The 17,198-nt window shown below is 33.8% G+C and overlaps 1 protein-coding gene across 3 annotated transcripts in view; it reads left to right on the plus strand.

Annotated features, from left to right (window-relative positions):
• The window catches only part of GAS2 (growth arrest specific 2), a 174,895-nt gene that overhangs the window by 115,600 nt on the left and 42,097 nt on the right, over positions 1–17,198 (plus strand). For all 3 annotated transcript variants that reach the window (XM_021925950.2, XM_003910117.4, XM_031653386.1), the window contains one exon: positions 2,330–2,437. In XM_021925950.2, coding sequence (XP_021781642.1) covers positions 2,330–2,437 — 108 coding nt within the window. The remainder of the gene's footprint in view (positions 1–2,329; positions 2,438–17,198) is intronic.

Raw genomic sequence — 17,198 nt, forward strand, 5'->3', positions numbered from 1 at the left:
TTTTTAGTGGAGGAACCAGTTGAACATCAATTTACTCTTTGGTTAATTACCACATGGCAGCAAAATTGTGCCAAGCATGATCCTCCTAAAGTTTAGGCCTCAGGCCATGTGCTTTCTTGATGCTGTCAGTCTGATTTTCTTCTGAATGATCAACCCCTTCTCCCAATGCCCCTCCATTTCTTCATCCTTGCTTTCCTCATGGAAGCCCTTATTTGTGGTGAAAAGAAAAACTGTACCACTTCTAGCAATGGCATAAACATAATTTACATATATATACACATATTTATATTTAAACATATTTTAAAACACATATAGAAAGAGATACACATAGAAAAAACACTGAAAACAGGAACCATAGACAACATTCATTGGTCCTGTGACCCTACCCTCACTCCCAGAATGTGGTTCTGCATTATGGGAAGGAAATGATATGATCATTATTCAACTTTTGTACATCTTGTTTTATTATCATCGTCCCATTAGAAATAACCTTTCAAACAATTTCTTAGAACAGAAGTCTATTAGTACTGGGGTGAATGTATCTATGGGCCAAGTATAAGAAGATAGAACAAACACAGAACACAAAGTAATTGCCCTAATCACTAACTTAATGTTAAGTAGTTTTCTCACTTTTTGATGAAAGCTATTTCTAAGATTCTGTGAATCCATGATTATTTTGTTCCTTTAATTTCCCCCTGTGGCCTGTATAGATTCATGTTCTTATTTATCTATTTTGTCAATTTATATTTAATGAATATTTATTTGCCATTAAGACGTGCTTTATATCAATGATTTTAAAATATAGTGAAAAACCATCTTAACTCTAAAGGAACGCAGTCTAGCGAGAAGACATTAAGGTTAACCACTAAATGAGATACAATATGCTATGATAAAAATAAGTACCAAAAGCTATAGGTTTATATGTCAGCAGAATTAGGGACAGCAAAAGGGACTGATGGCAATGTATATATTAAAGTTGGTTCTTTTGTTCTTTCCCCCCCAAATAGTGTTGATTCTCTTTGTATACATCCTCATTGAGTCATAATTGCTTATGAGATAAATTTAATTTCAGGGTTTTCTTCCTTTTTTTGGTTATTCTTCTAGTGTCTTATGCTTCCATACTTTCGGGAACATTTCTTATTCTAGGAAAAACAAGTTGTTTAATTCCTTTACATTAACATGCAATTGAGTTCATCTTTTACCCTCTGCACAGTTTTTGCTTAGAAGGCTGTTTAAAGTCAGAAATTGAATTATTTGAAGGAATGATTGCATTTCTTTTGTGACATAAATGTAGACACCATGACATCTTCGTGGAAGAATTTCGGTGAGGAAAATCCAGGCCAATTTCTAAATTTGTTCTATCTAGCTTCTAAATGCAGGCTGCACATCATTTATAGCTTTCTGTTTCTTCTGTGGAAACTTTTCCTCAAAACACAGGAGATTATTGTTTTGGGTTGATTGGTTGGTTGGTTAGTGGAAGAGCAGACAGAGTGAGGGTTCCCAGTCAGGGAAAACATAAACATTAAATTGTTCCTAAAATCGTGGGCTATTATATCATCTTCTAGTAATCACAACTATTCATAAGCTTTGTGCACATATCATTTAGATTATGTATTTTTAAAAGAGTGGAAGAATAGATATAACAGGGATGAAAATCTGATATTCAGGCATCGATTACATAGAACACACGTAAGCTGTAAAACATGGTCGAAGAAGGGTTTGATAGGTAGGAATTACTGAGATGGAATGAGTTGCAGGGTAAATCTGAGTAAATGAGATTAATTCTTAGAGAAAATCTTAGAGTTCAAAATAAGGTGAAACAATAGTCTCATTTAAAACAACAACAACAACAACAACAACAACTTGTTAAATTCACTCTCAATTTATTCTGAAACTGAGTAAAATTAATACAATTAAAATTATACTGAAGTAACATAAACTCTATGTTAACATACTTTTTATTCTAGTTTTCAACAGGTTGACCTTGACAACCCAAATGTGCATCGTCTTTTCAGTCCTCCAAAAGTAGGAACCCAGCTGATTATTTATATTCTATAATTTTAGTTGATTTCCTGCTCATTATCCTCCAGCCTCATCACTGTCATTAGCTAGCTTATGCCTCAGTGCAGTCATTTGCCTTCAGATGTCTTTGGGACCTGAACTTTACATAGTTATGATTTAATGTGATATTCTTATGCTCACATGATGTCCATAGATAAAGAACAAGTTTAAAGTCATTAAGGGTTCAGCAGCTGTGGAGTCCTTGGAGCAAATTAACATAAATGCAACCTAGTTAAGAAGAATGAATTTGCCTGCTCTTCTATTTCAGGTGAAACGAATTTCTGAAGATCCTCCTTGCAAATGCCCAAGCAAGTTCTGTGTGGAGCGGCTCTCCCAAGGAAGATACCGAGTGGGAGAGAAGATCCTTTTCATTAGGGTAAAGTTTTACTTTTCACTTATTTTGTTCCTAATGGAAACATTCAGAATTTGAGTTAGGGGAAATATGACAGATAAGAGCAGGAACTTCCATATGGTGCTTACATTTAAAGATACATGGTACGATTTTTTTTTTTTTTTTTTAAGTAGCATACATTATAATGTTCTACTGAAGGCTAAATAGAACTGTTTTCTCTTTGTACATATACCAAAACATATACACACCAAAGACAGGTGGAGATCAAATAGAATGAAGAAGCCTTTCCATTTGTGTTCTGTTTTGCTAAGAATCAAGATAATTTAATCTCTCAAAGCAAGTTTGTGACTTTTACTAAGACCAATAATTCTTTTTTTAAAAAAAAAATAAGAAAATGAAAAATAGCGATACATTCCTAGAAATCGGCACTTGAAAATAAAAGTAATTTTCTGCTTTATGGTTTAGTCATTTCTAAAGGAACAGAGGTTGTGATTTTTTTAAAAAAAACTAGATTCTTTCCTCAGTTGAAAAAGTTAAAAAATATCTTGCTGTTTTGTAGAACACAATGATTTGAATACGTACATCGAGTACCAGCAATGTGTATTCTCACAATACTCAAATCTGCAATGACTCTGTTGAAATTCTGCCCTTGTAAAGTTTTCTTAATTTCTGTTTTTGACCAAAACTTATTTGCATAACAGGTCTTTTTAAAGACTCTGCAACATGTAGTTGAAAAAAGAAAGTTTAATCATAATTTTAGCCTTAAAATATAATGTTAATGATTTTGAATTTTAATCTAATTTTAGATTAGTGTTTACTAATATAGTTCTTAATTTTCCAGGAAATAATTGCTGTTCTGCTTTGGAATAGCAGCAAAAATGATATAACAATGTGTTCTTATTAGGGGTATGAGATCTGGGTAGATGGCCTCACTAGGAAAGGCAGTTGTCTGGGTTGCTTATTGTTTTTTTCTTCTTTATTGCAAAGATAGCATACATATTTTGTTAAGTCAAACTGCCTGCTGTCACTTAGTACGTTAAATAATAGTGATCTAGAATCGCCACAGATGTGTTTAAATTTTACCAGGTTGACCTTTCTCAATTGATAATCAGTCTCCTTTAGAATATTAGGCTCCAGAGCTTAGAATCAAAACATAGAGAGTCATTTGTTTAAACAGTTACTCCTTTTTGCAATAAAAGTGTTACTAAAACACATGATTAATAAATTATATACTGCTCCCTCCAACGTAACCTATTATCTTCAGTCAAAATATATATATTACATATGTTTATTTGCATCTGAGCTTTCACATGCAAATTTAGTCATTCGTCAAAGATTTTAATGTCCACGTTTATGAATAATATGTTTTTATAGTCCTTACTATATAAGACAGGTTTTTCATTGTTCCATTTCTCTTTTCAAGAAATATTTATCTTTTGATTTTAAATCTATTCATGCATTATTTATAGAGAAATTGAGATTTGCTGTACTGAAAAAAATTGTATCAAATTTCTTAGGGATATTAATTTAATAGCAACTGATACATAAGAACATGTTGTGCACACTCAGTTTCTTACTTCTAATGTTCCAGGTGAACCTGCAATAAGAGTTAACTGTGATGTGGTTATTCACTGATTAGCCCAGCAAGTTATGGCATCATGCTATTATGACATGTTTTAGAATAGTGTATTAACGAACTTTAATCATTTATTCTCTTGATTTTTGTACTATCCACATACAATTTTACTATTTTTATAACATTTCCCTCTAAAATGAAATTTTTTAAAAATTTAATTTTTAATAAAGATAAATTTCTATCACTGCCTAAATTACAAACCAAAACTATTTGTCAAAAAAAAGAAAACATTTTTGAACATATGTTGATTGAAATACTTATCCTTTGGCTTGTCATGAGTTCATTTCCACCCTGAAGGAGTAACGTGATTCAAAAAAGACTTCTCTCTATGTGTCTGGTTATCCGTGGAGGCTTAAAAATTAAAATTTCATAGGCAGGTCACATGTGCCTTGAATTGCATATTTTTCCCTATTTCCTCCTCTGTGTTAACTAGAGAAACTAAAAATATCTCCTTGATGTGCATATACATATGCTAGTACTTTCAATTTGTGGTAAGGATTGTCATTCTGCTCTAACTCATTGTAAGAAACTGGCAGTTACTACTCAAAAAATCTCAGGTATTGAATTGGTTTTCAAATGATCATATAGTTGTCACTGCTAATGTTTTACCTGTATTTCCTTGAACACCTGGATTAAGTAGTAAGTGCCTATAGTCAAATTCTCACACATACTAGGTGAACAACTGCCTCATAGTGTCTTCACTGCAGTTCTTGCATTTCTTAAATTTGCATTTTTCACATGGGCATATTTTAAACTTTGTCACATCTTTTTAGAGGCTGCCTAATATGGTCATATTTACTGGCAGTATTTATGTATATTATTCTATAAAATATACATATGATGACATATACATTGTGTCTTAACATTTGTCCCCTAGTTGGCTGTTCACCCTGAGAGCAGCAGTGTATTCATGTGGTCATAATGAACATGCCAAATGCAAACAACAATTCAGAGTCACTTAAGGCTAATGAAACTGTTTACTTTTACTTAAAGATAAAACAATTATCAGAACACTAACTCAGTAAGAATTATTCCTTAGAAAGTCATAGATATGCTGGGTACGGTGGCTCACGCCTGTAGTCCCAGCACTTTGGGAGGCCGAGGCGGGTGGATCACCTGAGGTCAGGAGTTTAAGACCAGCCTGACCAACATGGAGAAACCCCGTTTCTATTAAAAATATAAAATTAGCCGGGCTTGGTGGGGCATACCTGTAATTCCAGCTACTTGGAAGGCTGAGGCAGGAGAATCGCATGAAGCCTGGAGGTGGAGGTTGTGGTGAGCCAAGATCATGCCATTACACTCCAGCCTGGACAACAAGAGCAAAACTCCGTCTCAAAAAAAGAAACAAAGAAAAGAAAAGAAAATCATGGTCTTTTGATAAGCCTGTACCTAACACAGTTAACTCTTGACTGATGCTTAACTAAGCCAGAGTTAACAATTCCATTGCTAACCACCTTACAAGGTTTGTTGACAATAACTACTTTATGTGTCAATTTATGATTATGTATGTATATGAATGTATCTTCCCTATACATTCAAACAGATACAGTAATAACAACTATGAATGAAAAAAATAAGGATGCCCGCAAATTTCAAAGGAAGACTCAGGAAGATATTTTCTGCAGAGAATATCTTTACTAAGCATATGTCTTGTCTGTGGATTTCTGGAAACCAGTGTATGAATAGATACTTCACATACATGGCTATCTAATGTGTACTTATGTATTAATAGAGGCGTGGATGTACTTTTGTAGACAGACTTGTTTATGTTCATATTTCTCCATTTACAGGTGAGGATTAATCCATGCCTAAATATTAAGAATCCTTTAGTACAAAAAAAAAAACCTCTGAGGATTTAGGCAAACATCCTAATAATCCATTGCCAAATGGGAATTTTTTTTTGTTTCTAGCTTATGAAAAATAATTTGTCAAAGCCAGATTTTTGCCCTGTGCTTTCCAAAGAGCAACGTTTTTTTTTTTGAACTATCAAATGCAGCTAATTTTTATCTGTATTGTGTGCATGCAAATGTACTCTCCTCCAAGATATAAATATTTCAGTTATTTTTCAGGGACTTTGAATTTGGAGAGCGATGATAAAACCTTGCTGATTTCTGCAGTAATAGAGATTTGGATTATTTCCGTTCAATCATAATACATATCTTTGAAATGTAAATAGGTGGATCTCGGGACTAATGTCTTGATTTCAGGGAGGAGAGAATTTTCTCTTGTTCATTTGTTTATTCAGTCAGTTGGTATTTATATAGGCTTCAAGTATCAAGAAGTCACCTGGCAATACAAATCCGAATAAGCCTGTAAAAAGGGACTTCAGAAATATATCTTAGATGCAATAATAATGTCTGTGTTATTTGACTTATCAATTCTGATTTGATGGCTATGTTCTACCTAAGTACTCCAAGTTGGAATGCAGTGCTGTGATCTCAGCTCACTGCAACCTCCACTTCCCAGGTTCAAGTGATTCTTGTGACTCAACCTCCCAAGTCACTGGAGTTACAAATGTGTGCCACCACACCCAACTAATCTTTTTCTCTTTTTTTGTATTTTAAGTAGAGATAGGATTTCACTGTGTTGGCCAGGCTGGTTTCGAATTCTTAGCCTCAAGTGATCCTCCTGCCTTGGCCTCCCAAAGTGCTGGGATTACAGGCATGAGCCACCGCACTCAGCCTCTTCCAACAGTAATTTTAAAAATGCTTAAGATGTCATTGTAAGTGAAAAAATAGGCTTTTAAATTATATTTACATATAAAATAACTTTGTGTAGAAATGATTAGCATAAAGACAAAGAAAACGGGAAACATAGAAAATAGTTTTTATTTGTCAAGGACATGGAATTATGAGTGAGTGATTTTTTTCTGTTCTGCAAATTTCTGATGCTCATTTAAAAAATTAGCAGATCATTTAAAAAATTTAAACAGATTAGCAGCATCAGCATCATCTGGAAACTTGTTAGAAATGCAAATCATTGGGGCTCACCCAAGACTTACTAAATCAGAAACTCTGAGGGCAGGGCCCAGCCACCTGTGTTTTAATAAGTCCTCCAGGTGGTTCATATGTGTCCTGAAGTTTGAAAATCACTTTAGAACAATATATAGGAAGGGATTCAGTGCACCAACAACACAACTTAAAATCATTTGCATCTCTGATCATGAAAGAATATTAGCAGTCAGGTGCTAAAAATGATCATTTTGAAGACTTTTATGTATTGTTGGAAGGAAATGCTTAAGATGTCATTGTAAGTGAAAAAATAGGCTTTTAAATTATATTTACATATAAAATAACTTTGTGTAGAAATGATTAGCATAAAGACAAAGAAAACGGGAAACATAGAAAATAGTTTTTATTTGTCAAGGACATGGAATTATGAGTGAGTGATTTTTTTCTGTTCTGCAAATTTCTGATGATCATTTAAAAAATATGAACTCTTTAGGATAAACCAGCAACCAGATACAGTTAAAAATTTGAGAATAAATTAAAAGCCTTCTGAAAGTTGTCAGGTTAATTAGCAGACTGCTCATTTAAATGGTCCTTTTGCTGAGCTTCCTATCTTCCAGAAAAGGGTGGGGAGGTTTTTTTGAGTCATGGTATTATTTAGACTACAGAGAATTATTGCATATTTTTGTGAACTTGTAGCATACTTTTCGTTAGATGAAGCTGTCTTCCTTTACTATTTTCTCTCTCCATTTTGGAAATTGATGTTGTTTAGGATTAGTACCTGGAAATACGCAAATGTTTACTGTCTGGATAATATGCCTTGTCTTTCCTTATCTTTGCAGACCCTATCAGTGATCTACATACTCAGATTTTTCTCTACTAATCATTACAATTTTAACCATTTGGTGTTCCATTCATTTAGGGCTCAGTTTTTAGTGACAGGAAAATAACCTAATATGATAAACTTATCTGTGCTAATTTATGAAATGGATGCAGACAGCCCCGGTGAATAGAACATCTATGGGATAAGGTCTTCACACTTAACTAAGCTGCTCTAATGTTCTGATAATAAAATTTCTGACAAAGTAGCAGCCAGTGGGGTCACATGTTGTGAGGCAGATGACATTTTGTGCTTCTTGGTTTGCTCACTAATGTAATGAATACTTTTTTACTTAATTGCAATTTATCACTACCCTAATATTGTACTTTAGAGTTGTTCAGAGTGTGTTCCCAAGAATAATAGTTCCAGATGATGTTCAAAAATATTATTTGTAAAGTTAACATGGTTAAGGGTTGAAACAGGTTTCTTTAATTGCTCTTATTTACTGATAATTGCCTTTGTTAGCCTGAATCAGAACACTTGATATATCTCATTATAACCTCCCAAACTCGTGTGGAAAATTTTGTTGCCATTTCCATTTTACAGATGGGGAAACTGAGACACTGAGGTTGAGTAACTTCTCAAAGTTCTAAGGTAATAAGCATTGGAAGTGGGTACTAAACCCTGGCATCCTAACTTCTAAATGTATACTCTTTACCACTAAACAGTATTGATCACTTTACCTGGAATTTCTTGGACAGTTCAAAATACTAATGTGATTTGTAAGCTCTTAGAGGGAAATATATTGTTCAGCGTTTTCCAAATGTATTTAACCATATAAATAGTCTCCCTCCCACCTTTCTTTCCCCCCAGATCATCTTCCTGTGCTAGGAGGTGATGAAAACATAGTTTGAGAAAGACTGTCAACTGAAGCAAGTGGAATAATTTGTAACATAGAATTTATATTGAAAGTTTTCCACATCTTGCCACAATTAAAACACATATATTTTTAAGGTATTAAGGAATATTTAATTTGTACTCATTTTTACCTTCAGATTCCATTTGGAAATGATTTTCAAGGACATGACTGGAAAACCTTTAAAGAAAAGACAGCTAAAATTTAATAAGGATCATTTGTTCCAGGCATTTTACCAGCTGCTTTATGTTTATATTTATATCACAGGATTCTTTCTAAACCATACAGCTTGGAAATTGTTTTTATCTTTTTGTTACAGGTGAAAAAATAAAGTCTTAGAGAAGTTCTTAAGTAAGTAGTAAAATAAATAAAAGTCAAAGCCCTGACTTGCCAAACCTACAACACATTCCTCTCTAAGCTGCTGCCTGTGGCATGTCCATTAAATGCAAATATATTATTCAAAAGGTTAGTCCTCTAAAAATAATCAACACAACTCAAAATCATTTGCATGTCTGATCATGAAAGAACATTAGCAGTTAGGTGCTAAAAATGATCATTTTGAAGACTTTTATGTATTGTTGGAAGGAAATGCTTAAGATGTCATTGTAAGTGAAAAAACAGGCTTTTAAATTATATTTACATATAAAATAACTTTGTGTAGAAATATATTTTTTATAATATATTTTATAATATATTTCATGCTCAACCATAGTAAAGTATTTTTATACCATTTTTACTTTAAAAGTATTCAGTATCCAAAGGGTATTCAATTGCATAATCAATAGTGCCTAATGTAAAGATATATAATATATTTGCCTGACTATATTATGACAGGATAAAACGTATGATAATATTTTTGTTACTGTATGATGGACACTATATAAAATGCTTTATGTGGTCTATCTCCTTAATAGGCAAAATTAACTAGCATTCTATAATAAGACATATTATTATCCGTCCTGATACCTTTTCAATACAAATCAGAAGATAATTCTCCCATATTGCTCGTATAGTCTTGTTGAGTCTTCTCTTGCTAATTGTAGTGTTTTTTTTTTTTTTTAAGTATATTGGTATTATTTCAAGATATTTTCATAGCAGAACTTCACAGTTGGGTAAAATAATATGAAATTCCATACTGACCCTCCAGTGGCTTACGAGTACTTTTCTAGTTAAGAAATATGAGTACTTGAGGGGCCTAAAGAAAAGACAATGAATAATTTAATTGGAAGTCAGCAAAGGGATTTGAAATGTTATGGCGTTAACCTCCTTTGTACTACTTTTAAATTAAATCATCACCGATCAATAGAAAGGTCACACACATTGTTATTGACTCTGTGTAATTTCTTCCTTAGCATAAAAATTCTTCAGGATTATGCCTGTGTGGTAAAAATCAACTCTCTGAAACAAACCAAGCAAGAGAGGCACCAGAGCTCGGTTGCTATAGCAACTGAACTTGGCAATGTCTTCTGGGACTTGCTCTAACGAAAGGTCCATGATAGTGAGTGATACTACGTTCCTTTTTTGCTCTTATGACACATGCTGATTTACTGTGAGTAAAACGTAGCATGGTTCAAATTTCATATTTTTCCTAGTGATGAAAAATGGGCTGTTGTGTGAAAATGTAAAGGAGTTTTAAACAACTAGCAAGGAAGTTAAAACCTCCATTTATCCTTAGTGGAAACGCTGCAGAAGCAGCCATTACTCAGCAGCTGAAAGTCAACAATTCCTTAAAACACACACACACACACACACACACACACAGATCATCTAATTTAGCAATGTATGAGAACAATTAATATAATTTTAAAATTATATTAATGCCTAGATTTGTTTCTAGGGGGAAAATATGGGTGTGTTTGCTTCTGAGGTATATAAAACCTCAGACATTTATAGTGCTCTAAGCCATAGTAAGATAAATATGAGTGCTATTAATACATGAATATTTCCAAACTCAGTTTTCCCAACTGCTTCAAAACTAAACACTAATTCAGGAAATGCAAGTAATAGTATTTTAAATATGTTCAAATGCTTTTAGCTTTTAATTCTTTTATGTTTTTGCTTCACTAAAGACACTTTCATTTGTTTTATCATCCATTGACGACACTTTGGTAAAATGTATCTCAAAGGACTTTGCAGATATTGATAAATACTCTTAACCTATAGTGTCTAAGAAAGGCATATGTTTTCGATAAATGCAGTTTAAGTAACTAACCATTGCTGTAAATAATTCAGGTAATTTTTTTTTCTGAGAGTTACCCTTTCAGGTTGAAAACCTTTAAAAAAAAATCTTAAAAATTCAAAACAAACTTTGTCAAGAATTGCACCCTGAAACTACATCCATTTTTTTCAAAAAGCAAGAAAGACAATGAAATTTGGTATTTATTACAATAGTTAAAAGTAATGGCAAAAACCACAATTACTTTTACACCAGCCTAATAATACATCTGGGCAGTTTTCTATATTCTAAATTAAGTTAGATAACTCATTTCTTCTTCCACTGACATATTAAATGTGAAAAACATTAAATAAATAGAAGCTCAAAACCAAAAATTATTCTTCATTAAAAACTTACCACTATTGGCCATTTAGCAATGAGTAGATTTTTCAATAGTGTCTACTTTCACTTGGCCTGATAAGCATTCTTACTCATCTCCAACTCAGTTAGCAAGGTTTACTATGGTTTTAAGTTGTACAATACACATGCCACCTTACTTTAGTTTGAATAATTTTCTTTTGACGTTATGCTGTATCTAGAATCAATGTACAATTGCTTTTTCATTGGCCACAAATCAAAATTATATAAACTAAAGGAAGCATTGAAAAGTCAAATGACTTCATTGAAAAAACTGCACAGCTTCTATAATCTGCATTCGGATTTCTACATTGCTATGGCCTTCCTGCCATTTAGATAAATTTGTTCCATATATGTGTATTTTATACCTAGTGATGTGTGTGTGTATATATATGTGTATATATATAGTGTATGTATATATTATACAGATAGACACACACCTCCATACACACACAAAAAAATACAGAAATACATGTGTGTATAGTGAAAAGCAACAATATAGTAGAGAGTTGAATTGGTCCAATGATTTGGCATTTTAACTGATTTTAACAGGGATCTCAGGTTGATTTTTCTACAACTGAAATTGAAATCCCAATTTAAAAATGTTGTGGAAAAATCCACCTTTTTATCCTATATTTATATATACATTTACTGCATTAGGCCATTATTTCATTGCTATAAAGAAATACCTGAGATTGACTGGCGGCAGTGGCTCACGCCTGTAATCCAAGCACTTTGGGAGGATGAGGCGGGCAGATCATAAGGTCAGGAGATCGAGACCATCCTGGCTAACACTGTGAAACCCTGTCTCTACTAAAAATACAAAAAATTAGCCAGGCATGGTAGTGGGCACCCATAGTCCCAGCTATTTGGGAGACTGAGGCAGGAGAATGGAGTGAACCCGGGAGGCAGAGCTTACAGTAAGCCGAGATCGCACCACTGCATTCCAGCCTGGGCGACAGAGAGAGACGAAAGAAAGGAAAGAAAGGAAGGAAGGAGGGGAGAGAGAGAGAGAGAGAGAGAGAGAGAGAGAGAGAGAGACCTGAGACTGAGTAATTATAAAGAATATAGATTTAATTGGCTCATGGTTCCGCAGGTTGTACAGAAAGCAGCATCTGCTTCGTAGGAGGCCTCAGGAAGTTTCTACTCATGGTGGAAGAAAAAGAGGGAGCAGGCACTTCACACGGTGAAAGTAGGAACACGAGAGAGTGGGAGGGGAGGTGCTACACACTTTCAAATGACCAAATCTTCTGTGAACTCAGCGATAACTCACTTATCATCAAAGGGATGGTCCAAGCCATTCATGAGGTATCTGCCCCCATCATCCAAACACCTCCCAGGGTCCTGGCTTTAACATTGGGGATTACATTTCAGCATGAGACATGGGTGGGAGACAAATATCTAAACTGTATCATATACTATTTAACACTCACCAAATACTTTCTGTGTATCTGATGTCTAAGTGCTTTCCTTGAATTTTTTTTTTTTTTCCCAACTCTCACAACTCTTTGAGGTAGGTACTGTTGTTATCCTAATAGTAACAATAAGGAAATTAAGTGTTAGAGAGTTAATTGCGTGTCAGAGATTACACAGTCAGTAAACGTCAAAGCCTTTATTTGAATTTAATGTATCTGATGTCAGAGCCCCCAGTTTTAATTATATGCTATTCATTCCATTTCAGACCATATAGACATTTGGCATGTCATTTTGTAAGTATTACTGCTCAACTTTTAAAATCCAGTAGTAATTTACCTATACTCGATGCATGGCTCCTAGTTTGCTTATTCCTTTGCCTTTGTGCTTTGGCAAAACAAGGAATTTAACAGCCAATCCCTATTCTAGAGTCAAAAAAATGAAACAAAACAAAACAAAAAAAGCACCCAGGAAACAGAATCTTACAAAACAGCCTCAATAACAACAACAACATAAACTAGAAAACCCAACAAGAATAGTTCAGTAGTTCAGTATAGTTCAGTATAGTTGTTGATTTTCTTTTCTTTACTTGAAAAGTCTTCCAGAAACAAAAATTTATTCTAGGAATGAAGAAACTAAGGAACATTTACAATTTACTACAATTATAAACTTATATTTATGGCCTTTGGTCAGTCAAGATTAAATCCTCTTAATTTCATTAGGCATGGAAGGATTTTCTGAGCATGCTATGGTATAGCGTAGAGATGAATTTGCATTTTGTATCATTGTTTACTTTTATTAAAGGGTCTAAACTAAATATATGACCAAGTACAAACTGAAAACGTTGGCATAGCAACTAATGCTTTGAAAACAAGTTTCCTAAAATTAAGCGTCAAGTAATTTTTACCTAACATTTTTTCTTAACTGTTTTTGTCTTGTTTCTTGATAGCAGTACAGATATCTTTCTTTTATATTGTTTGTAAAGTACTTTCATTTTATACATTATCTCAATTTAGCTTCATTAGTACTCTATGACAAAAATTAGTGTGATTGCTAATTTATAAAACTTACGGATGAGGAAATTGCAGCTAACAGAAATTTAGTAATTTTCCTAAAGTAATCCTGTTAGTAAGTGATTGATCCAGGTTTAATTATATTATGAAAATTTTATATCTAAATTTTATATGATTTAAACTTCACACAATAAAATTTCCTTTTGAAGTTTTTTTTTTTTTTTAAACTTTATGTAAGTGAAAATAGTTGCTCACTGTGTTTTTGATTTTGGCATTGTTTTCCTTAAATTACAAAGTAAACAACACATAGTAATGTCTACTCGCAATGTTTGTAAGATTTTTCTTTTATCTTTTTGTAGACATTCTGACAAGAATATTTCTTGGCTTATATGTTCTATACTGATATGTGAATGATTTTTTTGCAAAGGGGAAAGAAATGAAATAATTATGCACAATGCGTTTTGTTATTGAATAATTGATGTCTTCTAGTTGCCAAAGAAAAAATCCTGTGAAATAACTGTCATATAAATTGTCTATAGTTCTCCCATGGGCTCAAGTTGCATAAGTAGGATGTAGCTAGATTCATTAAGAAATATGCTTTGCACGTGTGGCCATTTTGAGTTTGTGTTGAACATAGTCAAGCGTGGTAGAAATGCTGCTGTTACAAGATTCACTATGATAAATTAGGACTCATTTAGTGCTATCTTTTTCATAAACTTGGTGAGTTAAGTTTCTACATGATTGGTCATTTTAGAGCTTGCCTTGCATTTCCCTTTAATACTTGACATTTTGAATTTCACCTCCTCAATAAAAACACATAATCTTGATCCTGGACCCAGCAGGCACCTCCTTCATCTAAACAGCTAGTCTTTCCATTGCAAGAGGTTTACTGATTCACATGCAACTTTTAGTTCACTGAAACGGTGTATTAACATTTTCATTTGAAGGCTCAGTGTACAGTGTTTCATGATATAGTCTGCCATCTTGTTAGAAGCAGAATAAGATCTTAAGGAGCTCTTTAGGTAGGTTTTGGGAGGAGCAGTGTGTGAAAATTTGGGTTACATATTGTCCTAAAGATATATTATTCAATTTTCTTTATAAAGAAATTCCAGATGTTATTAAAACAACAACAAAGCAAAATGACAACAAAAACCCTGGCAAGTTATTTAATGGCATTTTGTCTCTTTCTTTAAACAAACACCAGCAATTAGAAATCACTACATCAAGGTGTTATTCATCTCCCAGTTGTAGCTTTCTTTTACATCACTATCTCTTTTACACACCAGCTTTTCATGCCAGCTTCTAATCTCCCAGCCCCACACTCACACCTTGCCCTTCAAACACTCTCGCCAATTATGGGAAACTGCCTTATCTCTAGCAAGTTTTAAGGGACTACAAACTCCGTGGGAACAAATTATTTGAGACTTCACCTTGTAATGGGCTTCCTGACCTTTCGTTTTTGTTGCTAAACCAACCTATCCAACGTTTTATTAGTTCCCTTTCTCAGAAACGGATACCTTGGTTCACAGTCTCTAACTTTCACTCTCAACATAGTTCATTTATCATATTTTTCCTAAAATCTAGCTTCATAGACTATAGGGGAATGCAGAGACGATTGAATAGTCTTTCTAAGATCTCATTTAAAGGCAGATAAAGGGCAGGTCTTATTTCAAATTTGTCTTCTAACTTTTGCATTAGGCATAAGATCTCTAAGAATTTCATTCCAGAACTGTAACATGCAGACAAAGTAACACATTAATTTGTCTTCATCTACCACTGTGTTATGCATGCTAATGTTACTCAGTCCCGGACTCTATTTTGGTAATCATGCTAAGATCTTAAGGAACTCTTTATGTTCCTAATGAGGTCCAGAGTTAATAGAAAAAGTATGGAAACTCATATGGCACACAATTTTATTCACATCACATTGTCTGTCCACCTGGTAGAACTTAACCTAAGGTGGGCTTTAGCATTGCCCAGGGAGGCACTTAGAACCACAAGATATGTATCACAAAACTCCTCTCCTATGTTGATGTTTACAAAACACCTTCATACCTCCTACTATTTCTCTAACAACCTACAGCCAACATGACAAGCAGGTAGGGGCATGCATTCTAAGGAGCACAGCAAGGAATAACATGTCCAACCTTGAAGAGCTTATTTATCTCCTGTATTTCCCCAACATCTTGTAACAAAAATAAATCCACCAATAAGTACTGAAAGAATTCCAGATGAACCTGAAATTTAATTGACAGCTTGGCAACAGCGACATGAACAGTCTCTTCCCTCATGTACAGCATTCATAGATCTGATAGATAACATGTATACATATATTAACTAGAGGAAAAGTGAAGATGAAATATTCTAAAGACAAAAGGGAAAGTAGCCTTAAATAGTAAATTTTAAAAATTACAGCCATAATACTATCTAATCATGGGAGGGGAAACAGTTTTCCCAAAGATGACTTAACTTTGTTATCCTGATGCTTAGTCAGAAAATCTGAAACATATCCTTTGATTCCTATTGAAAGCCTTTCAACAAATTACCTTTCAGATAAACTGTCTCCTTGTGAGTTTGGAATCTCTAATTTTGAGTTAATCTTTCTAATTGTGAGCTTAAGATGCTACTTAAATAGCATTTTTAATTACAACAAAAGAAAGTGGTAGAGTAGAAAAGAGTGCCTCCTGTGTCATATAACTTTCTGAGGGTAAATATTAGGTTGGTGCAAGAGTAATTGCAGTTTTTGCCATTGAAACAAATTGTAGGCATGGAATATTATGCAACCATAAAAAGGAATGAGGTTATATCCTTTGCAGGAACATGGATGAAACTGGAAGCCATCATCCTCAGCAAACTAACACAGGAACAGAAAACCAAACACCACATGTTCTCACTCATAAGTAGGAGTTGAACAATGAGAACATGTGGACAAGGGCAGGGGAACAACACATACTGGGGCCTGTGGGAGTAGGGGAGGTGAGGTGAGGAAGAGCATCAGAACAAATAGCTAATGCATGCAGGGCTTAAAACCTAGGTGGCAGCTTGATAGGTGCAGCAAAATACCATGGCACATGTATACTTATGTAACAAACCTGCACTTTCTACACAGCTACCCTGAACTTAACTGAAGTTTAAATAAATAAATAAATAAATAAATAAATAAATAAATAAATAAATAGCAATGGTGGGTTCATTACTTTCATAATACAGTGGTAGGGCCTAGACAGGAAGCAAGGGGTCAACACGAGTGAGATGAGAGGGAACTCAGAACAATATAGTAGGATATTTCCCCAAAGTAGAAAGTTTTATATTGAAATTAAACGTTTCATTTACTTAACAATTTTCTCTAGGACTTTATTAGACATTCTCTAGAGTCTGATACGTTTCTCTTGTAGAATTGAGACACAGACTTGATATCTGTCATCTTAAGCAAAAAATATTTCCTTACAGGTATCTTTTATTTTGGA

This window comes from Papio anubis, chromosome 12 (genome assembly GCF_008728515.1).
Source record: "Papio anubis isolate 15944 chromosome 12, Panubis1.0, whole genome shotgun sequence".
NCBI lineage: Eukaryota > Metazoa > Chordata > Mammalia > Primates > Cercopithecidae > Papio > Papio anubis.